At 37.2% G+C, this 24,188-nt stretch overlaps 1 protein-coding gene across 8 annotated transcripts in view; it reads right to left on the bottom strand.

Annotated features, from left to right (window-relative positions):
- PIBF1 (progesterone immunomodulatory binding factor 1) overlaps nt 1-24,188 on the bottom strand; it is a 232,890-nt gene that overhangs the window by 129,194 nt on the left and 79,508 nt on the right. For all 8 annotated transcript variants that reach the window (XR_015137616.1, XR_015137615.1, XR_015137617.1 and 5 more), the window contains exon 10: nt 20,765-20,863. Coding sequence is in view for 3 of the 8 variants with exons in the window: in XM_086328532.1 (XP_086184658.1) it covers nt 20,765-20,863 (99 nt within the window). In the remaining 5 variants the exon portion in view is untranslated. The remainder of the gene's footprint in view (nt 1-20,764; nt 20,864-24,188) is intronic.

Genomic DNA, 24,188 nt, shown 5'->3' with positions numbered 1-24,188 from the left:
AAACAGAAATCGTATCTTAAGAAATTTTTTCATCTACAGTGTTATGCACAAAGGTTCAATGACTATTGAGTTGAATACTTTCTAGTCCATTGTAAGAAAAATTTAGAGAGAGATTTTAGCTCTCTGTTATTCTTATCATAGTCCACACCTCACCAAAGAGAAATCTGAGTACAACATACATACATACATTCTCCTCTGAAAGCATAGGGAGAGAGATATTCACAGAAAAGTACAGCGTTCATAATGTTGGCTCACATTTAAAATAAAAAGAAATAAGGTAAGCAATGTTACACATTTGAAATTGACAGGAAGAAAGCCTTACATTCATTCAGATATTAAAGAATTGAGAGAAGCAGAGAACATTTCATAAAATTGTTGATACTCAGAAGATACTCAATTCTCACAGAGAAGAGGCAGTCATGACAATATCCAGTATATTCTCCCCTGGTGGCTCAGTGATAAAGAATCCGCCTGCCAATGTAGGAGACGTAGGTTCGATCCATGGGTTGGGAACATCCTCTGGAGGAGGAAATGGCAGTTGACTCCAGTATTCTTGCCTGGAGAATCCCATGGACAGAGGAGCCTATCAGGCTATAGTCCAAGAGGTCACAAAGAGTCAGACACAGCTTAGTGACTAAACAACAATATTCCATGATACAGGAAAATGAGTTTAGCTGTATAGAGTTTTACTTTGGGTACACAATTATGTATGTACAAATTTATAACATTCATCAGATAGTATCAGCAATTAAAAATTCTTAGACGTGTTTATAAATTACATCATTTTTATAAATCAAATTCATAAAAAGAAAAATGACACCTTTTTCACAGTCTATTCAAATGAACCCCAAGAATTACAATTGCTAAACTTTTTATTGAAAGCTTATAAAAAGTGTGAGCCATTAATTCAACATTGCGCTAGTGCTCTCTACCATCAAAGACATATGTATAGTTTAAGCAGGCATAAACTTCAGCTGTATCTTGTTGTCCAGTCTCTCAGTCATGTCCGATTCTTTGTGACCCTATGGACTGCAGCATGACAGATTTCCCTGTCCTTCACTGTCTCCCAGAGTTTGTTCTAACTCATGTTCATTGAATCAGTGATGCCATCCAATCATCTCATCCCCTGTCGCACCCTTCTTCTCTTGCTCTCAATCTTTCTCAGCTTCAAGGTCTTTTCCAACGAGTCAGGTCTTCACATCAGGTGGTCAAAGTATTGGAATTTCAGCTTCAGCATCAGTTCTTTCAATAAATATTCAGGGTTGATTTCCATTATAATTGACTGGTTGGATCTCTCTGGTGTCCAAGGGACTCTCAAGAGTCTTCTCTAGCACCACAGTTCAAAAGCATCAATTCTTCTGTGCTCAGCTTTCTTTACAGTCCAACTCTCACATTCGTACATGGCTATTGGAAAAACCATAGCTTTGACAATATGGACCTTTGTTGGCAAAGTGATGTCTTTGCTTTATAATACACTGTCTAGGTTGGTCATAGCTTTTCCTCCAAGGAGCAAGCATCCTTTAATTTCATGGCTGCAGTCACTGATGCAGTGATTTTGGAGCCCAAGAAAATAAAGTCTGTCACTGTTTCCATTTTTTCCCCATCTATTTGCCATGAAGTGATGGGACTGGATGCCATGATCTTTCTTTTTTGAATGTTGAGTTTTAAACCAGTTTTTTCACTCTTCTCTTTCACCTTCATCAAGAGGTTCTTTAGTTCCTCTTTTCTTTCTGCCATTAGAGTGGTATCTGCATATCTGAGGTTATTAACATTTCTCCCGGAAATCTTGATTCCAGCTTGTGATTCATCCAGCCCAGCATTTTGCATGATGTACTCTACATATAAATTAAATAATGTGTCACAGGGTGACAATATACAGCCTTGACATACTCCTTTCCCAATTCTGAACCAGTCCGTTGTTCCATGTCCGGTTCTAACTGTTGCTTCTTGACCTGCATACAGGTTTTGCAGGAGGCAGGTAAGGTGGTCTGGTACTCTCATCTTTAAGAATTTTCCACAGTTTGTTGTATATGCTTTAATTTGTAAAGGTAGTTCTGCTTAAAATTTGTGGGACGAAAACTGGTACATAAGTCTGCAGAAAGGCTACTAGAGCTTACAATTTCTTATAAGGGCAATGATTAATATTTAAGGGAGATAAGACAGCTGAGCAAGAGGTGGTTTTTATCATGATAAGAAGCATTATTTGCTATTGGATAACACATAATTGTACAGTAGCTAGTAACATGGAAAACTGGCTAAAAAATTGTTATCCTTTAGAAGCATTCAGTTCATGGTGTTAATTTTCAAAAATTAGAGACCAGTATTTTAGTTAAAGAACTTGATTTATATTTTACAAGTGCTACTACTTTGAGGTCCAAAAAAAAAAATCTATGCTTACTATACACAAATGATTGGATTTCATAACACATTTTCCATTTAAACATCTGTTGACTTATTTCTGGATCAAATGCAGTTTAACTAATGGCAAAAGATGAGAAATGAATAAGAATAGACATGTCTTGTGGTACCAACATACAGAACATTCCATTCTCATAAATGACAGGCTGTTAACCATAGTGTGATTTTCCTCTAAACTACTTTAAAAAACTATTTCAAAGCTAACATTTCATTGTCATTTACAGGAATATGAATTCCTCTACAGGTTTACATGTGGACAGTCTATCTGACCTGAATGATCTGGGTGCACCCTTGCCTGGAGGCTGGGAGATGTATTCTTTTGGTCATTTTCCATCTCTGTGATTTTGGACAAAAAGTATGTTAGAAATGATAGGCATCATTACATTTGGAGTATCTATGAATATTCTCGCTAACAGAAATTCATCTTTGGGGTTTCAGTGAATTAAAGGAAAACATCTGAATTCTAATAATAGATATGTGGATGTCAGTTAAGTTTCGCTGTTTGAAGATCTATTAACTCATTTCCTACTTTTGACAAATGTACAGATTAGACTTCTAACTTGTAAAATAAAAACATATTGCCTTTAAGTTAAAAAAATCCATTAAAAAAACACATGGATATATCACTGGGCTGGCTAAAAAGTTTTTCTGTAAGATGTTAAGGCAAAATCCAAACAAACTTTTTGGCCAACACAATGTTTTGAAACTCTCAAATAATGCAAGGGAAATCCCAATAGTATGAATTACTAATGATTAAAATAAATGGTAAGTTGAGGAAAGGGACCTCCTTCATCCAAGAGTTTTGTAACAGTCAAGGTTATCCATCTGCATGAAACAGTTTTACCAGATCTAGTCAGAGACTGCTTCAACCCTTTGTCTTCATTGTGCTGAATAGAGAATACACAATTAAAGTTTAAAAGTCAACTAACTGGAGGATGAGAATAAATAATAATAGTTAACATTTATTGAGAATTTAAACTGTAAAATAAATATCATTTCATTCTATGATGCACAGAATTATATGATGTATAGTTATGTTTCTTTCTTCATTTACAGTAAAGCCCTTTAACGGATAAAAGGAATTGAGAATATCTTCACATCTGGTAACAATGATTTCTGGAATTTCTTCATACTAGTAACAATGATTTCTACAGAAGGAGAAAGTAAATGATCACGTATCCAGCATATGACATAGAAATAAACAGGTTACACATACATTTATTAAAACCAGAAAGGGCTAAAAGTTAGCTGAATGAAAAAAATGAGTATAACAAAAATAAAACATGGAAGTCATTATATTATTAAAAGATCTTACTTATTGAATCTTAAGTATAATAAAGCAAAAAGTACTCGCTATATAGAAGAAAGCAATTATATGGTCTAAATGAAGTTAATATAGCTTAGCTTAAAGCTGTATTTCCACACTCTGTTAAAAACATCCAATTCTGTTTCTTTACCTCAGAATGTAAGTGCCATGATGTTCTTAAAAAAATACTATTAGAAGTAGGATATCTTTTAATTCAGAATAAATATATGTCACACATCATATTGCACAAAGGCTAGAATCTATAAGGTGTCATTTAAGATCGAGTAATTTGCTAAATGTCACATTAGTAGGTTGAAAAGATAATCCAACTTTATACTAATTCAAATGACTTAAAAGGCATATGGAATGGGTTGAATGGTGGGCTGTCCCCAAAATATATGATCATGCTCTAATATTACCTTACATGGAAAAAGGGTTTTTGTAGATGTGATTAAGCAAATATGCTGATAGAAAGAGCCTGCCTTGGGTTATTTGGGTGGGCCCTAAATGCAATCACACATATCCTTATAAAACACATACAGAGGAAAAGGTGATATGAAAACTGGCAGAGACTAGAGGAGATGTGGCCATAAGCCAAGGAAAGCAAGGAATGCCTGGAGCCCCAGAAGATGGAAGAAGCAAAGAACAGAGTGTCCCTGGAGCTTGTGGAGAGAGCATGGCCTTACAGACACCTTGGTTTCAGACTTCTAGCTTCCAGACTGAGAGAATAAATTTCTGCTGTTTTAAGTCACAAAGTTTGGGATAATTTCTTATGGCAACCAAAGGAAATTAATACAGTATCACTGTGAATTTTGTTATTGTTTTTAACATGCATACTGGAGAGCAAAAATGTACATATTGATGCTGTTTAACATCACACATGTTGTGCTTCATATTCTGCTTACTGATGGAATGACACAATTCTGTGGCAGAATGAACACCGGGACGGGAACAAAGAGAACACATATCTACTTCTAATGCTGCTCCTTGTAATAATATAACTCCGGACAAGTCATATAACCTATTTAGGATTCTTTCCTCATCTGCTAAATGAGTAGAATGTTTTCAATAACTAAGGTTTTCCCAGCTCTAAACTTTAGGCAACCTTTAAAGTTCCCAAAAGGAATAAAAGCAGAGTGTAAACATTTTTATGATAAAAATAAAGATATTAAAATTGTAACACTGGACAGTTTGATCAACTGAAATCTGCCAGAAGACTGTAAGATTCACAGGATTGCACAAATTTATAAACAGGAATTATTAAATACTCATCATATGTAAAATTCTCCATAAAATATTAACTTTTACAAACATTCATGTAACACCAGTTATATGTCCAGAAATGTGTCAGGCTCCACGTAATATAATAGAAAAATAAGTCTGAATGGTTTATAGAAACTGAACTACTACCTATTATATGGCCATTAAAAAAGTTAATACACTTAAAACCCTTAAACAGTGCTAGGCATAGTAAGAGATCAATAAATATTAACTTTATTACCTAGAATAAATCTCATTTTTTCTTGAGTGCCTTCTATCAATAAGAAGAACGTTATAGCACTTTAAGATAATATTAGGAGGGTTATGCAGTAACAAAATTTTTAAAAGCTTAACTATCTGATTTTTATTCATGGCAACCATTTCTTATTCCTTCAAAACATAACACTTCCAATCAATTCTGTTTCCTTTTTACTGAAAGAACTTTTCATAATGACTGCAGTACTGAAGTATAATTTAGAAGCAGTCTCTAAAACTGGAAGTAACGTTCATCTAAATATGCCTGCCAAGTTTAAAAATGTATTAGGAGTTAAATTGAAACATGTTGAAAATGACTCATTGTGGACCAGAATATACACTGTAGGAAATAAGAGCTCATTTACAAGTGGGAGAAATACACTCACACTTCATCTGTGGTAATTCTCTGGACTTTCCTTCCAGTAAACATCATATTTTAAAATAATCGTGGAAAATATCTTACTTTTAACTTAAGTTTTTATGAGTTGATTTAGTCAGCTGGCATTCCAACTTTTTACACATATCTTTTTTTGGACACGGATATATTTACCAAATGTAAATCTATGAAAATTTCCCCCTAAGCAACAGAGCAGCAGCCTATAAAGAAAGCTATATAAACGCACGCGTGTGCGCACACACACACCCACCCACCCACACATACCCCTCTCTCTGATTCAATTCATATACATAATGACTGACCAACTACGACTCTGGATTTCTAAGAAAGCATCTTGAAAAATGTGCAGATATATGATGATGTGTTTTCTTTCATTTACAAACACACGGTATTGATAAGTCACCAGAAGAGCAAGTGCTTTGAGTTCTTTTTCTAGCAACACTTACATATTTGTACTGATTCTATCTACTCTCTCCACTTGGGACCAAAAACTACAATTTGTGAGGCAACTGGTTAGATTTAGAAAAGATGATAGAACCCTCTCATCCTCCTCCACTCACCTCTACAAAAAAATAAAATAAAAGGTCTGCAAGATGAATGGACCTGAAAGCTTGATCTTACTATCACCATATTCTCACTAAGCTAATTAATGAGCTACATACTGAACTATATCTTTGATCATAGCTTAATGTGGCCTTAAGCTAGATTCAGTGAAAAAGTGCGCACTTTCCCTGTGGCAAATGTGATGCCTAAATATTCCGGAGCATCTCTTCATTGTGTATATATTGTCACGGCAGAGGGATTCTCAAGGCCCTGAATTATTATTTTAAAACAATTTTAATAAATGAATTATTCCAGAATAGTTTTAGATCCTGTGTTATTTTTCACTTAAAAAAAAAAACCTTTTGCATCTCTTTTGTTTTGGCAATGCGGGATCCTCGTGACGGCACGAGGGCTTTCTTTAACTGCAGCGCATAGGCCTCTCCTGTTGCAGCACGTGGGCTCCACAGCCTGCAGACAGTAGCCGGGCGCACAGGCTCTAGAGCATGCAGGCTTGGCTGCCCCACAGCATATGGAACCTTAGTTTCCCGACCAGGGAATGCATCTGTGTCCCCTACCTTGTAAGGTGGATTCTTAACCCCTGGATCATAATCACAGTCCCTCTTTTTCCTCTTTAAATAACTGGAGTTACTACTTATTGTGAAAAGAATATAGTTTAATTTTTGACCCAAATTGTATTTCCTTTTCTATATAATAGGGGGTCCATCACACTTAAAATTGCCAGAAAAGACACATTCAGTTGTCTGTCATGTTAAGAATTTATATTTTCCGTTTTATGCTTCTTTGATGTTTGCTTTGTTATCTATCTTTTGTTATAAAGTCTATGCTTTCTTTATCTTTTCTCTTTTCCTCTGGCAATATGCAAGTATACTGTCTGTTTTCAGTTTAATTAATGTTTTCTTTCGTAACTAATATGTTTAAATATATATTTGTTGATAATGCTATCGATTCTTATGAAGTTTGAGGAAATTATAATTATACAATATTATATATATTATATACACACTATTTTCCTCTCACCATCAATTCTCTAATTTTAGTCGCAAGTCGCTATTTTTGCCTTTACTTACGTTAAATTATTATTTTTATGCTGTAGTTTCCCCTTAACTATTATGATTACAATGTGTTTTGAAACCAGAATGACAACAGTTATTATGATTTAATTTTACATTAAGTGTTCACTGCCAGTTCTTTTACACCTTAGCATCTCAATTCATGAGTTCTTTGATTCTTTGGCTGTGGTGACATGCTTTTAAAGCGGCTTCAGTCATGTTTGACTCTTTTGCGACCCCATGGACTGCAGCCCACCAGGTTCCTCTGTCCATGGAATTTTCCAGTATTCCAACAAGAATACTGGAGTGGGTTGCCATTTCCTTCTCCAGGGGATCTTCCTGACTCAGGGATCGAACCTGAGTCTCCCATGCTTCCTGCACTGCAGGCAGATCCTTTACCCTTTGAGCCATCGGGGAAGTTCAGGTTACACTTTTAAGTAGGTTTTTTTTAAGGAGGGGACATGGGTAACAGGTTTCCTGAGTTCTCATAGGACTAGTGACTTTTCATTACTCAGGATGCAAAAATGTCACCCCTCACATACTTTAACTTCCTTGAATCACACTCTCATTTTATCTCTCTCAAATAATTGCTACCTTCTAAAAATTACTTTCTTTATTGCTTATTTACATGCATTCTGATTTACAACATAAGAATGTAAATTGCACTGAGACAGAGACCTTTGTTAAATCTTCAATTCCATGGTCAAGAAGTGCTTGCTTAAAGCAGATGGTTAATAAATATTGTCAGGAACGTCCCTGGCGGTCCAGTAGCTAACACTCTGCCCTCCAATTCAGGGGACTGGGGTTTGACCCTTGGTAAGGGAGCTGGATCCCACAATGCCACCACCAGGACTCTGCATGCCCCAACTGAGGATCTCATATGCTGCAACTAAGACCTAGGGTTGCCAAAGCAATCAACTAATCAATCGATATATTTAAAAAAAAAATAATACTGCTAAACAAATAAAGTACAAAATTATGGAAAGAGAAAATTAATCTCAACCAGTATTTTGTTCCTTAGCAAATGACTTACTTATCCAGTCCAGATACTTCTAATAATGTTCCTTTAAGTTATATTTAACAACTTCACTTGGATTTACTGCACTGTTGTCCTGTTCTCTCCACACCACCCAGAATGTGGTGAGTTCTGCTAAACTGCAGATCCTTATCTCAGAAAGAATTTTCTTCTTCTCTATCTCTAAATATTTTTTCCTCTTCCATTGTTATACTGACACATAACTTTCTCCTTTTTTTTAAAAATTCTTCTTGATACACTAATTCTCTGAATGTGGATATATTTCGTCTGTTCTCTATGTCTAATATCACTTCACTAAATGTTTGCATGACTTTTTTCTCTTTCTGTTTTTGTTTTGGTCTGTTTCTGATTTAGAAACCTCCCTTTTCAAATTATCAATTCAATGTTCTGGATCACCCTCCCTCCTTTTCCTATCCTCACTTTATTCTTTAATTCCTTAATAAGATTTGTGCATCATCAGTTCAGTAGAGTTCAGTCGCTCAGTTGTGTCCAACTCTTTGTAACCCCACGAACTGCAGCATGCCAGGCTACCTTGTCAATTACGAACTCAAAGAGCTTACTCAAACTCATGTCCGTGGAGTCGGTGATGCCATCCAACCATCTCATCCTCTGTCGTCCCCTTCTCTTCTCGCCTTCAATCTTTCCCAGCATCAGGGTCTTTTCAAAAGTCAGCTCTTCGCATCAGGTGGCCAAAGTGTTGGAGTTTCAAGCTTCAGCATCAGTCCTTTCAATGATTCAGGACTGATTTCCTTTAGGATGGACAGGTTATATATCTTTACAGTCCACGGGACTCTCAAGACTCTTCTCCACCACCACAGTTCAAAAGCAGCAATTCTTCGGCTCTCAGCTTTCTTTATAGTCCAACTCTCACATCCATACATGACCACTGGAAAAACCATAGCCTTGACTAGACAGACCTTTGTTTGCAAAGTAATGTCTCTGCTTTTTAATATGCTATCTAGGTTGGTCATAACTTTGCTTCCAAGGAGCAAGGGTCTTTTAATCTCATGGTTGCAGCCACCATCTGCAGTGAGTTTGGAGTCCCCCCAAAATAAAGTCTCTCACTGTTTTCATTGTTTCCCCGTCTATTTGCCATGAAGTGATAGGACTGGATGCCATGATCTTAGTTTTCTGAATGTTGAGTTTTAAGCCAATTTTTTCACTCTCTCTTTCACTTTCATCAAGAGGCTCTTTAGTTCTTCTTCACTTTCTGCCATGAGGGTTGTGTCATCTGCATATCTGAGGTTATTGATATTTCTCCTGGCAATCTTGATTCCAATTTGTGCTTTCTCCAGCCCAGCATTTCTCATGATGTACTCTGCATATAAGTTAAATAAGCAGGGTGACAATATACAGCCTTGACGTACTCCTTATTCGATTTGGAACCAGTCTATTGTTTCATGTCCAGTTCTAACTGGACTTGACCTTCTTGACCTGCACACAGATTTCTCAGGAGGTAGGTAAGGTGGTCTGATAATCCCATGGCTTTAAGAATCTTCCACAGTTTCTTGTGATCCACACAGTCAAAGGCTTTGGCATAGTCAATAAAGCAGAGATAGATGTTTTTCTGGAATTCTCTACCTTTTTCGATTATCCAACGGATGTCAGCAATTTGATCTCTGGTTCCTCTGCCTTTTCTTAAACCAGCTTGAACATCTGGAAGTTCATGGTTCACGTACTCTTGAAGCCTGGCTTGGAGAATTTTGAGCATTACTGTGCTAGCCTGTGAGATGAGTGCAATTGTGCAGTAGTTTGAGCATTCTTTGGCACTGCCTTTCTTTGGAATTGGAATGAAAACAGATCTTTTCCAATCCTGTGGCCACTGCTGAGTTTTCCAAATTTGCTGGCATACTGAGTACAGCACTTTAGCAGCATCATCTTTTAGGATTTGAAATAGCTCACTGGAATTCCATTGCCTTCACTAGCTTTGCTTGTAGTGATGCTTCCTAAGGCCCTCTTGACTTCACATTCCAGGATGTCTGGCTTTAGGTGAGTGACCATACAATCGTGGTTATTTGGGTCATAAAGATCTTTTTTGTATAGTTCTTCGATGTATTCTTACCACCTCACCTCAATATCTTCTGCTTCTGTTAGGTCCATATGATTTCTGTCCTTTATTGAGACCATCTTTGCATGAAATGTTCCCTTGGTATCTCTAATTTTCCTGAAGACATCTCTAGTCTTTCCCATTCTATTGTTTTCCTCTATTTCTGTGCATTGATCACTGAGGAAAGCTTTCTTATCTCTCCTTTCTATTTTTTGGAATTCTGCATTCAAATGGGTGTATCTTTCCTTTTCTCCTTTGCTTTTCCATCTTTTCTTTTCTCAGCTATTCGTAAGGCCTCCTCGGACAACCATTTTGCATTTCCTTTTCTTGGGGATAGTCTTGATCACTGCCTCCTGTACAATGGCATGAACCTCTGTTAATAGTTCTTCAGGCACTCTATCAGATCTAATGCCTTGAATCTATTTGTCACTTCTACTGTATAATCGTTAGGGATTTGATTTACATCATACCTGAATGGTCTAGTGGTTTTCCCTACTTTCTTCAATTTAAGTTGGAATTTGACAATAAGGAGTTCATGATCTGAGCCACAGTCAGCTCCTGATCTTGTTTTTGTTGACTGTATAGAGTTTCTCCATCTTTGGCTGCAAAGAATATAATCAATCTGATTTCGGTATTGACCATCTGGTGATGTCCATGTGTAGAGTCTTCTCTTGTGTTATTGGAAGAGGGTATTTGCTATGCCTGGTGTGTTCTCTTGGCAAAACTGTGTTAGCCTTTGACCTGCTTCGTTTTGTACTCCAAGGCCAAATTTGCCTGTTATTCCAGGTATCTCTTGACTTCCTACTTTTGCATTCCAGCCCCCTATAATGAAAAGGACATCTTTTTGGGGTGTTAGTTCTAGAAGGTCTTGTAGGTCTTCATAGAACCGTTCAACTTCAGTTTCTTCAGCATTACTGGTCAGGGCATAGAGTTGAATTACTGTAATATTGAATGGTTTGCATTGGAAACGATCAGAGATCATTCTGTCATTTTTGAGATTGCATCCAAGTTAAAAAAAAAAAAAAGCTTATATTTTCTTTGAGATTACTGGTTAATTAAGGCACCAGGAAGGGCACAGTGATAGATACTGTTGTAGTGTTTCCAAAACACGTATTTGAGGAATGAATAGCTAAGGATTATTTGGGGAGCTTTGTAGGAAGTCCAAATTCCTGGGGACCCTCTACCAAGTAGAGGGAGGCAAAAAAAAAATGTCTTCCAAAAAAACCCCAAAATATCTCTCCAGGTAACTGAAATTCATCTAAATTTTGGAATTACTGATACAGTAAAATCAAGTCTGGGGCACTCTTTTTAGCATTCAAACTGCCTTCAGGATGGAAAGAGTCAAAATGAACATGGTAAGCTCTGATCAATTGAAATTGATATTTGTTGAGAATTACTTATATCAAAGACACTGAATAGAGGCCTTATCTTACTAGAGAGGCAAATATATGGATGAAAAAAACCTCTGACCTCAAGAAAAACCCCAACACTTCAGAGGCAAAGATCTGCAAATTAAACACACAATTATAATGCTAGGAAATAGAAGAGATGTCAATATTTCTGACAGGAACTTAAGGCATGCATGGAAGACAAGATCAATGATTTCAGCCTCACCTCATGAATGTGCATCTACCTGACAGGTGAAAGGTAAGATACACGAGAAAGGGGGAAGAAAAGGTCATTCTTAGCAAAGAATACATATAAAAGGGTGAGCGAGGAAGCACCACACTCTTGCAGAACGTGAAAAGATCAACTAGTCCTGAGTATAAGGGGAGAATCAAAACAAAGATCTGCAACTGGGAAGACAGGCAGGAAGTCTGTGAAGGACTTTAAATGCTAAGTTGTGTGCAGTCTGGATGCCATTCTTCTGAATGACATGATCAGAGCTCTCAGTTTTAGAACATTATTCTCGAAGAATGAGTGATGAAAATAGGACTAAACTCAAAGCGGCAAGATGCTTCAGAGGCTATTATAAATAGTTCGGGCAAGAGAAAAGAAAGATTTGACTAAAGCAGCGGCACCTGGGTTTAAGAGGAGGGACGTGATTAGATATATTTAGAAATTAGAAATAACATGACATTTGTTTAGTTTAAGTGTTCAGAGAGGCCCTTCTGGACTATCCTATCATGATATACCCTACCTGAGCCATTATTCCTCCTCCAATCTAGTTCAGAGCAATCATCAAAACACATAATTATAACAATTATGGATCTGTTTGATTATTTTCCGTCTCCCTCAATTAGGGGAGGGGCAATCTCCCTTCACTGCTTTATTTATGTACATCAACTTCTAGCACAGCAAATGGCACATGGTAGTTGTCAATAAACACTCTTGGTTGAATAAAAGGTAGAGGAGTGAGGGGAAAAAAAGTAGATGTGAACCACCAGCTCTCTTGTTTAAGGGCCTGGGCAAATAATGACATTAGTCAGAATGCAGAACTACGGGAGGAGAAACAGGTCTGGGCAAGAGGACTGACTGAGGGGGAACGATGGAGCAATCAATTAAGAGGCTACTGTACACAATTACAACATGACACCAGTCAAGAAGTAACGAGAAGCTGACCCAGGATGATGGCAGCAGGAATGCAGAGGATTATACAGATATGACAGGGGTTTTAGAAGCTATGAAATTCAGCAAGATTACACAGGGGAACAAGGGGAAAGGATTATTATTCTGGAAGGTCGAACAGAAATAAATGACTTAAAAATGGTGGTATAGTTTATTGATGTGAGGTCAGCTAAAGCCACTTTTTGTTTTGGGAAGGGTGAATGTTGGCGGAAGCTGAGTTTGTTTCAGAAATACTGAGTTTTAAGTTCTAGAAAAACATCAAGGTAAAAATGTCAATCACGTAGCTGGAAATACAGTTTATAAAACGTAAGAAAAGATTCGGTTTGAGTTTAAAAGCACTTTCGGTCATTCCCTAAAGTGACAGGTAAAAGCTGAGCAGAAGAGATTCCAGAAAGAAGAGACATATATATGTATATGATCCAACATATCAAAAAAAATAATCAAAAGTCATTAAAACAAAATAGAAAAGAAAACAAATGAACTGCTTCAGATTAAAGGAGACTGAAGAGGCATGATAACTAAAAGTAGAGCATAATTTTGGATGTGATGTTGGGCCAGAAAAAAGACTGTTATAAAAGGGCATTACTGGGACAATGACAAAAATGTATAAAAGTGTTATCAATGTTATCCTGAATTTAACAAGTGTCCTGTGATTGTATAAGAGAATATTCTTATTCCTAGAAAATAAACTGTGAATATGTAAAAGTATATGATGCATTAAACTATGCAGAAAAAAAAATAATGTGCAGGGGAAGAAGGGAGAGAAAGAAGAGAGAGAGAGAGAATAAGAAGAATAGAACAAATGTAGTTAAATGCTAGAAAGGGGCAGATCTAGATAAAAGACCTAAAGGAGTTCTTTGCATCATTCTTGTAGCTTTTGTACACAAATGAAATTTGAAATAATAAGTTAAAAAAGAATAAGGACTAAGATAGAATGCTAAAGCCCAGTTTTGATTTGATAACAACTCTGAGAGTGATATCCATTGAAAGTTATTCCGGCTTAAGGAGAGAAGAGGTTTATGCTGCCAGGAATCGAAACAGCTTTCTCTATATCAATTGTTCCATTTACACAACAAGATATGCTGATAACTCTAGTCTATTACTGCATAAAGATGTTCTGTCCCACGGACTAACAATACTGGCATCCATCATTAATTTCCCTGATGTAGTCTTTTTTGTTTTTTGGCTACAGATGCCACCCAGTCCTTCTCTGAGAAAAAAAAGACTGACAGAAAACAATATCTAATTGTTTTGTGCATGTGTGTGTTTTGACTCGCTGCACGAAAATACTCATGATGTATTCTTTTGAGGAGGAGAATAGGTATATCACTTTAGAACCTGTAGTACCCTTTAAGCCCAATTACAAGCAACAAACTATCCATGAGTAGCTACAGGACCCCCTGGGCCATTGTTTCTGGTGGGACAAGGAATTTCAGATCAGACCAATACCTTATAAAGAAAAAGAAAGATAGATGAGAGGTGAATAAAACAAAATCCATACACTGTGATCCAAATATGGGTGTTTCTTATTAGTTCTTTTCAAAGCCTTGTGTCTAAACCAAGAAGGAAGAAATAATTTTCATCTCAGCAATAAATTTCTTAATGTTTTCATGTACATGACATTATATACTACTAATTTCAAAGCCTTTACTAGGAAAGAAATAGAGTCACTTGTGGTAACTTAGGATGTAATTAAACCAGTTTAGAATATTCTATACAAGTGGCCAAATATATGTCAGATGGAACAGCAGCTTAAAAACCGAAAGAAAATTTGAGAACGTGGAGTTTGACTGTTTCAATATAAATGAAACAAACCAATGGGCAAACAGAACATTTCAAAAAAATAAGAGAAATCAAGTAATAACACATAATTTTATAAACTCTGAAAAATCATCAGAGTAGCTTACAATTAAAGAGAGCACTTCACAAATTTTCAAAGAAAAAATAAAATACTAAAAGTTATTTAAGAAGCATGAATTTATTGTATATTCTTTCTTTCATAGAGAAGTATGTCAAAACAGTAACTTAATATGGGATTGAGAATCAAGAATTTCTGCATTCAAATAACAACTATGATGTGAATTAAACATTATGTAACCATGAAAATTAAGGATAAATGAATGAAATTACCACAGAATTTATTAAGTAAACAAAGTTTAAACACAGTATAAATAATTTTTCTTTCAAATTTCAACATCCTTTATCCCATCTCAAATGACACAAACATTTATGTGCCTACTGAAGGAGCAAGGCAAGATTGAAAAACAAATAAACAAAGATAAAACAATATAAGAATATGACAAAATGTAGAATAAAGGCATGTCAAAACTGTTCTGCTCTTGGGGATAAAGCACTGAATGGAAATTTAGGACAGCTGGCTGCTATATCAAGCTTTAAATTAGCCCAATATAACATATGACTCTCTTAATCTACTCACTAGATCTCCTATTCCCTCTTATCTTCTGTCTTCTATAAGTAAAAAATCAGAACAAAATTCTACTATCACCAGAGTAGTTGTAGGAATTGAAATCATAATGTCAAGTAATATTCATTTAACAATATCTACAAACTGAAAAAAAAATTCCAAATACATCAAACCATAGCTAAAAAAAAATTAAAATGACTATAACTGAAAAATAAAGACTTAACTCTGGAGAAGGCAATGGCAACCCACTCCAGTACTCTTGCCTGGAAAATCCCATGGACAGAGGAGCCTGGTAGGCTGCGGTCCATGGGGTTGCTAAGAGTCGGACACAACTGAAAAACTTCACTTTCACTTTTCACTTTCATGCATTGGAGAAGGAAATGGCAACCCACTCCAGTGTTCTTGCCTGGAGAATCCCAGGGATAGGGGAGCCTGGTGGGCTGCCGTCTATGGGAGTTGGACACAGTTGGACACAACCAAAGCGACGTGGCAGCAGCAGCTGGATTATAAATTTAAGCTAAGATTCAAACACAGGCCTCTCCTATAGGATCCCACAGATATAACAGTGTATTCAAATGTATTCTGTTAACACTGATTGAGTTTAAAAATTTCCCCTTGGGGCAGAAAGAGTCCTCAGAGTGCTTACAGAGATTCAAAGCAACAGAAGGAGAGGTAATAACTATTCCTGCTCATGAAAGCTGGGTATTTGTTACTTATAATTAAATAAATTATTGAACTTGAATTGGGACATATACAGATCTTTTCTATGCCTGAGAAAAGTCCAATTTGTTTTTGTAGAAAATTAGAGTCTTGAGCAAAAAGCCTTTTTCATTCATGTTTGAAAGTGGCATACCACTTCCTTACATTTCTCTTTATAATAACACAGGTTGTTTAATCATTAAATGAAGCATTTGGTAAAGTAAAACTTTCAACAAAAATGAAAAAGTTGTGATTAGTTATACTTGACTAGAAAATTGTGTATAGACATGTCTCAGGCTTTACTTAAGCACGATTCAGGGAAATCAGAGTGCATGTAAAGAATGAAATACATTTGTTTATTCTGATTTTGACACAAAGGAAGCCAGAGTAAAAACTCAACCTCTGAAATATAAAACAAATATTTTTCCTATATACATGTTTCAATATATACAAAACATATACATGATATTCCCAAAATATTCCTAAGCCAACTACACTCAAAAGAATTTCAGTGGATATTTAAATATATATAGAGAAAGTATCTTTTTCAAATATTGTGTTAAACACTAGGTTTTTATTAAAAAAAAAAAAAACAGGAAAAGTGAACTACAGAGATTTTAAGATACAAAAATAGCTTGGGTTCACCATTCCTTTTACATGGTAACTTAATCAGTGTATTAATTCTTTCGAACTGTTGTTACAGATAATTTCAGGATCAAAATGGACTTCAGGGACTTTCCTGGTGGTTCAGTGGTTAAGAATCCGCCCTGCAATGCAGGGGACATGGGTTTGATCCTTGGTCAATAAACTAAGATCCCACATGTTTCTGAGCAACTAAGCCTGTACGGTGCAACTACAGAGTCCATGTGTCTCAGTGAAAAATCCTGCATGTGCCAAACTAAAACCTGATGCAGCCAAATAAACAAATAAATACTTAAAAACGGAGAGAGAGACTTTAAACTCATCAAGCTACCCACTTGATACTTCAATCCTTATAAACACAACCCTACTGAATGCTTAGCCAGCTGATGCCTGCACATTTCTGTGCAGAACACAGAAATGTGTTCTCCATTTCTGATGGAGAACACTGTCGATGCCAAGGCATTTTGAAAAGCCCTATCAGAAAACTTGGGCTTCCCTGGTAGCTCAGTTGGTAAAGAATCCACCTGCAATGCGAGAGACCCTGGTTCGATTCCAGGGTTGGGAAGATTCACTAGAGAAGGGTTAGGCTGCCCATTCCAGGATGCTTGGGCTTCCATGGTGGCTCTGGTAAAGAATCTGCCTGCAACGTGGGAGACCTGGGTTTGATCCCTGGGTTGGGACGGTCCCCTGGAGAAGGGAAAGGCTACCTGCTCCAGTATTCTGGCATGAAGAATTCCAGGACTGTATAGTCTATGGGGTCACAAAGAGTCGGACATGACGGAGAGACTTTCACTTTCATCAGAAAGCTTATCTTTACTCTTTTTTGTAATGTCTACTCAGTTGTTCCAATTCTACTACTTTAGACCTTACCAAGTAAGAAAAATACCCATCAACTATTTGTAGACAGTTATAATCTGGGCACTAATAGGATGTTTTCTAATCTTTTGAGTAGGTTTGGTCAATTTCCTCTTAAGACCTTTGGTTTAGAGCTTGGGTGCCCAGACCCAGAATGATTCTATAAACAAGATAATTCCTGATCACATTCTAGATATAACTTCTATTCCCATAGAATAGTATCTCCATATGAAAATTTTCCAAGTTGTCTTTTAATTCTAAGCTGATACAGAAATATTAATATCTCCTTTTTATATTTTTTTATTTTTTAAATTATTAAAGTATGATAACACATTTACAGGAGACCTGGAAAATTATGAACAAGGTTCATACAGAACAAGGTTACATACAGTCCCACTATTTAATATCTCCTTTTAAAGCACTTTCACTTTATTGAGCTTTGCACATGCTGAACTTTTTTTTTCCTCTTACAAACTGAAGATTTGTGGCACCAAGCAAATTCACCACTGCCATTTTTCCAGTATCTGCTCACTTTCATATCGGTGTCACATTTTGGAGATTTCTCATAATATTTTAAAATTATTATTATTATATTTATTATAGTGATCTGGGATCAGTGATTTTTTATGTTACTACTATAATTGTTTGGGGGCTCTAGAAATCTTGCCTATATAAGATAACAAACTATTTATAATATTCTCTGAACTATCTTCCTGTTATTAGCTTAGTACTACTTTCATCACTCATTCTTCCAGGGTAATTATTCTAGAACTGGGAACTCTGATCATGTTATTCAACAGAATGGCATACAGAATGCACAGCTTAGTACTTAAAGTCATTCACAGACTCTCTGACTATATTCTCAGGCTCTCTCCCTCTCCTTGGGCCTCCCTATTCCCTGAGACACAACGATACTGAAATTAGCCCTACAATGGCCTCCAAAGTTCAAGTGAAAGGAAGAGGCACACATTTCTCATTTTAAATCAAAAGCTAGAAATGATTACGCTTAGAGGCACACCGAAAGTTGATATAGGTTGAAAGTTGATATAGGCTGAAAGTTAGGCCTCTTGTGCTGAAGAGTAAGCCAAGTTGTGGATGTAAAGGAAAAGTTCTTGGAAGGAAATTAAAACTGTGTCTCCAGTGAACACAAAAATGATAAGAAAGTAAAACAGCCTTACTGCTGATATGAAGCAAGTTTTGGTAGTCTAGACAGATGATCAAACCAGCCACCATGTTCCCTTAAGCCAAAGCCTAATACAGAGCAAGGCAACACTCAGAAAACGAAGATCATGGCATCTGGTCCCATCACGTCATGGGAAATAGATGGGGAAACAGTGGAAACAGTGTCAGACTTTATTTTTGGGGGGTCCAAAATCACTGCAGATGGTGACTGCAGCCATCAAATTAAAAGACGCTTACTCCTTGGAAGGAAAGTTATAACCAGCCTAGATAGCATATTCAAAAGCAGAGACATTACTTTGCCAACAAAGGTCCGTCTAGTCAAGGCTATGGTTTTTCCTGTGGTCATGTATGGATGTGAGAGTTGGACTGTGAAGAAAGCTGAGAGCCAAAGAATTGATGCTCTTGAACTGTGGTTTTGGAGAAGACTCTTGAGAGTCCTTTGGACTGCAAGGAGATGCAACCAGTCCATTGTGAAGGAGATCAGCCCTGGGATTTCTTTGGAAGGAATGATGCTAAAGCTGAAACTCCAGTACTTTGGCCACCTCATGCGAAAAGTTGACTCATTGGAAAAGACTCTGATGTTGGGAGGGATTGGGGACAAGCGGAAAAGGGGACGACAGAGGATGAGATGGCTGGATGGCATCACTGACTCGATGGACGTGAGTTTGAGTGTACTCCAGGAGTTGGTGATGGACAGGGAGGCCTGGTGTGCTGCAATACATGGGGTCGCAAAGAGTCGGACACAACTGAGAGACTGAACTGACTTGAACTGAGGAGAGGTAAGGAAGCTGCAGAAGAAAAGTCTGAAGCTTGAAGAGGTTGGTTCATGGGATCATGAAATTTAAGGAAAGAAGTCATCTCCATAACATAAAAGTGCAAGGCAAACCAGCAAGTGATGATGTAAAAGCTGTAGCAAGATATCCAGATGATCTAGCTAAGATAATTAATGAAAGTGGCTACACTAAACATAGATTATCAATGTAGATGGAATATCTTTCTATTGGAAGAAGATGCCACCTATGACTTTCATAGCTAGAGAGGAGAAGTCAATGCCTAGTTTCAAAGTTTCAAAGAACAATCTGACTCTTTTGTTAGGAGCTAATGAAGCTGGAGTCTTTAAGGTGATGCCAATGCTCATTTACTGTTCTGAAAATCCTAGGTGGCCTAAGAATTGTGCTAAATCTACTCTACTTGTGCTCTGTAAGTGGAACAGCAGAGTCTGGATGACCCTGGTCTGTTTATAACATGGCTCACTGAATATTTTAAGCCCACTGCTGAGACTGACTACTAAAAAAAAAAAAAAACCCTTTTCAAAATATTACTACTCAATGACAATGTCTTTAGTTAACCAACAGTTCTAAGGATGGATGCACAATGACATGAATGCTGTTTTCATGTCTGCTAACACATAACATAACTGATTCAATAGTCCATGGGTCAAGGAGTTATTTCACCTTCCAAGTCTTTCATGGTAAAAATAATCATCTACTGATGATTAGCAATTTCACTCTTAGTATTTATATGAGAGAAAAAGAAACATATACCCACAAAAAGACTTGTATACAAACATTCATAGCAGCTTTATTCATAGTAGCACCAAACTGGGAAAAAAAACAAACACCCACTGAGAGGTGAATGAATAAACAAACTGTATATTCATGCCCAGCAAGTTAAGAAATGAACTACTGGTCTAACATAAAATGGATGAAAACATATGATGTTGAGTGAAAGAACTTAGACACAAAAGGGTACACACTGCACAATTCCATTTCTTTTTAATCCATGAAGAACAAAACTAAACTATGGTGAGAGAAATCACAAAGTGTTCACCTCTTGATGGGTGGTGGCTGAGACTGACCAAAGGGACATAAGGAAACTCCTTAGGGTGACTATACTGTTTTCTGTCTTGTTTCAATATGTACGATTATCACATATGTAAATTATTACATGTACATAATACTTAAATGAAAATTAAACTTCTATTAAAAAGATATATTCTAAAAGAAAGAGTAATGGGAACAAAGATCAAAGTTTCAATGTCTCTGTTTTCAGGATGCTTACCTGTCTAAGAGCTGATCATGTTTTTCTAGAGCATTCTTTTCAGCCATCACTGCTCGGTCCTTTTCAGCCACAGCATTATCCCTTGCTTCTCGGAGGTTTCTAAAATTTAAATATATATTTCAGTTATTCCAAACACACAGTATCCATCTTTTTAAGATTCATAAATGGGTTTGCTTGGAGTCGGACTAACTGATAAATCTTAGGGATGCCCTAGGGGTTGGGTGATCCACAGTCCATGTAATATGAATATGCCTGGCTTGGTGAGTTTCTCTAGTAGCACACAGCAGCATAGGTAAAAACATGCTCTAATCTTTAAGTGTCATGCTGCCTTTTGCCACAATTTTTCTCAACGTGGTTGAAGGCAGGCTGGCTGGTTTATATATATAGCAACTCATTTAACCCTGCCATAATGTAAAGAGGTAGGTATAACTACCAAGATATTAAACACAGGAAAGCTGAGGTTTTGAGAAGTTAATAAATATAAAATACAATTTCAAAGTGAGAGATATAGAGATACGATATAGAGATCAAAAAAATCCAAATGGAAATGAAGTTTGGGATATGAGCAAGAGAATTGATGAACTGATGGATCCTAGGTCTCACTTGGAGATGAAAGGAAGAGAACACAGAAGGACTGAGATTAGAAGGCAAGGGACAAAGGACTTGAAGTCCTGATAAGATAACCCACAGATTACGAGGAAGTCGTTGTGCAGGCAGGATGGAAGACCAGAGACTGCTGTCAAAAAATGGTGATTCAGAGGTAGAGTAGTGCCTTCAGCCTTGGAATTTTAGTTCATAAAATGGAGCGTGTGACATGAGAATAGCTAAATGAAGCAGAGATGAGATGAAGGTCAATGTTCATGCAGGGCTCAAGGAAGTATGAGGCCACAGTATTAGTCATTCACTTACAGTGCTGATGACAGCAGGAAGTGAAATTGACAGAAAGATACACTGAGTGACAGTTAAGGGGAATGTCCAAAAAGTGGAAGATAAGAACAGTGAGAAATAAGGAATGATACAGCCATATCAGTTGAGTCACTTCAGTTGCTCAGTCCTGTCCGACTCTGCGACCCCATTGACGGCAGCACGCCAGGCTTCCCATTCTATCACCAACTCCGGGAGCCTAGCCTCATGTCCATCAAGTTGGTGATGCCATCCAATCATCTCATCCTCTGTCGTCCCCTTCTCCTCCCACCTTCAATTTTTCCCAGCATCCCAGGGTCTTTGCAAATGAGTCACTTCTTCGCATCAGGAAGCCAAACTGTGGGAGTTTCAGCTCCAACATCAGTCCTTCCAATGAATATTCAGGACTGATTTCCTTCAGGATGGACTGATTGGATCTCCTTGCAGTCCAAAGGACTCTCAAGAGTCTTCTCCACCACCACAGTTCAAAAGCATCGATTCTTGGGCACTAAGCTTTCTTTATAGTCCACTCTCACATCCACACATGATTACTGGAAAAACCATAACCTTGACTAGATGGACCTGTCTAGGTTGGTCATAACTTTTCTTCCAAGGAGTAAGCGTCTTTTAATTTCATGGCTGCAGTCACCATATGCAGTGATTTTGGATCTCAAAAAAATAAATCTGCCACAGTTTCCACTGTTTGGCCATGTATTTCCCATGAAATGATGGGAACAGATGGCATGATTTTTGTTTTCTGAATGTTGAGCTTTAAGCCAATTTTTTCACTCTCCTCTTTCACTTTCAAGAGGCTCTTTAGTTCTTCTTCACTTTCTGCCATAAGGGTGGTGTCATCTGCATATCTGAGGTTATTGATATTTCTCCCTGCAAACTAGATTCCAGCTTGTGCTTCTTCCAGTCCAGCGTTTCTCATGATACTCTGCATATAAGTTAAATAAACAGGGTGACAATATACAGCCTTGACGTACTCCTTTTCCTATTTGGAACCGGTCTGTTTTTCCATGTCCAGTTCTAACTGTTGCTTCCTGACCTGCATACAGATTTCTCTGGAGCCAGGTCAGGTGGTCTGGTATTCCCATCTCTTTCAGAATTTTCCACAGTTTATTGCGATTCACACAGTCAAAGGCTTTGGCATAGTCAATAAAGCAGAAATAGATGTTTTTCTGGAACTCTCTTGCTTTTTCGATGATCCAGCGGGTGTTGGCAATTTGATCTCTGGTTCCTCTGCCTTTTCTAAAATCAGCTTAAACATCTGGAAGTTCACGGTTCACGTACTCTTGAAGCCTGGCTTGGAGAATTTTGAGCATTACTTTGCTAGCGTGTGAGATGAGTGCAATTGTGCGGTAGTTTGAGCATTCTTTGGCATTCTCTTTCTTTGGGACTGGAATGAAAACTGACCTTTTCCAGTCCTGTGGCCACTGCTGAGGTTTCCGAATTTGCTGGCATATTAAGTGCAATACTTTCACAGCATTATCTTTTAGGATCTGAAATAGTTCAATTGGAATTTCATCACCTCCACTAGCTTTGTTCTTAGTGATGCTTCCTAAGGCTCACTTGACTTTGTATTCCAGGATGTCTGGCCCTAGTTGAGTGATCACACCATCGTGATTATCTGGGTCTTAAAGATCTTTTTTGTATAGTTCTTCTGTGTATTCTTGCCACCTCTTCTTAATATCTTCTGTTTCTGTCAGGCCCATAGCACTTCTGTCCTTTATTGAGCCCATCTTTGCATGAAATGTTCCCTTGGTATCTCTAATTTTCTTGAAGAGATCTCTAGTCTTTCCCATTCTATTGTTTTCCTCTATTTCTTTGCACTGATCACTGAGGAAAGCTTTCTTATCTCTCCTTGCTAATTTTGGAACTCTGCATTCAAATGGGTGTATCTCTCTCTTTTTTTTTTGCTTTTCGCTTCTCTTCTTTTCTCAGTTATTTGTAAGGCCTCCTCAGACAGCCATTTTGCTTTTTTTGTATTTCTTTTTCTTGGAGACGGTCTTGTTCCCTGTTTCCTGTACAATGTCACGAACCTCTGTCTATAGTTAATCAGACACTCTATCAGATCTAGTCCCTTAAATCTATTTCTCACTTCCACTGTATTCGTTACAGATTTGATTTAGGTCATACCTGAATGGTCTAGTGGTTTTGTCTACTTTCTTCAATTTCAGTCTGAATTTGGCAATAAGGAATTCATGACTGAGCCACAGTCAGCTCTTGGTCTTGTTTCTGCTGACTGTGTAGAGCTTCTCCATCTTTGGCTGAAAAGAATATAATCAATCTGACTTCAGTGTTGACCATCTCATGATATTCATGTATAGAGTCTTCTCTTGTGTTGTTGGAAGAGGGTGTTTGCTATGACCAGTGCATTCTCTTGGCAAAACTCTATTAGCCTTTGACCTGTTTCATTCTGTACTCCAAGGCCAAATTTGCCTGTTATTCCAGGTGTTTCCTGACTTCCTACTTTTGCATTCCGGTCCCCTATAATGAAAAGGACATCTTTTTTGGG

This window comes from Bos grunniens, chromosome 12 (assembly GCF_055505025.1).
Source record: "Bos grunniens cultivar Pamir isolate PY7600 chromosome 12, Bosgru_T2T1.0, whole genome shotgun sequence".
NCBI classification, from domain to species: Eukaryota; Metazoa; Chordata; class Mammalia; order Artiodactyla; family Bovidae; genus Bos; species Bos grunniens.
The sequence above is the reverse complement of the archived record's forward strand: the minus strand, read 5'-3'. Positions and strand labels throughout refer to the sequence as shown.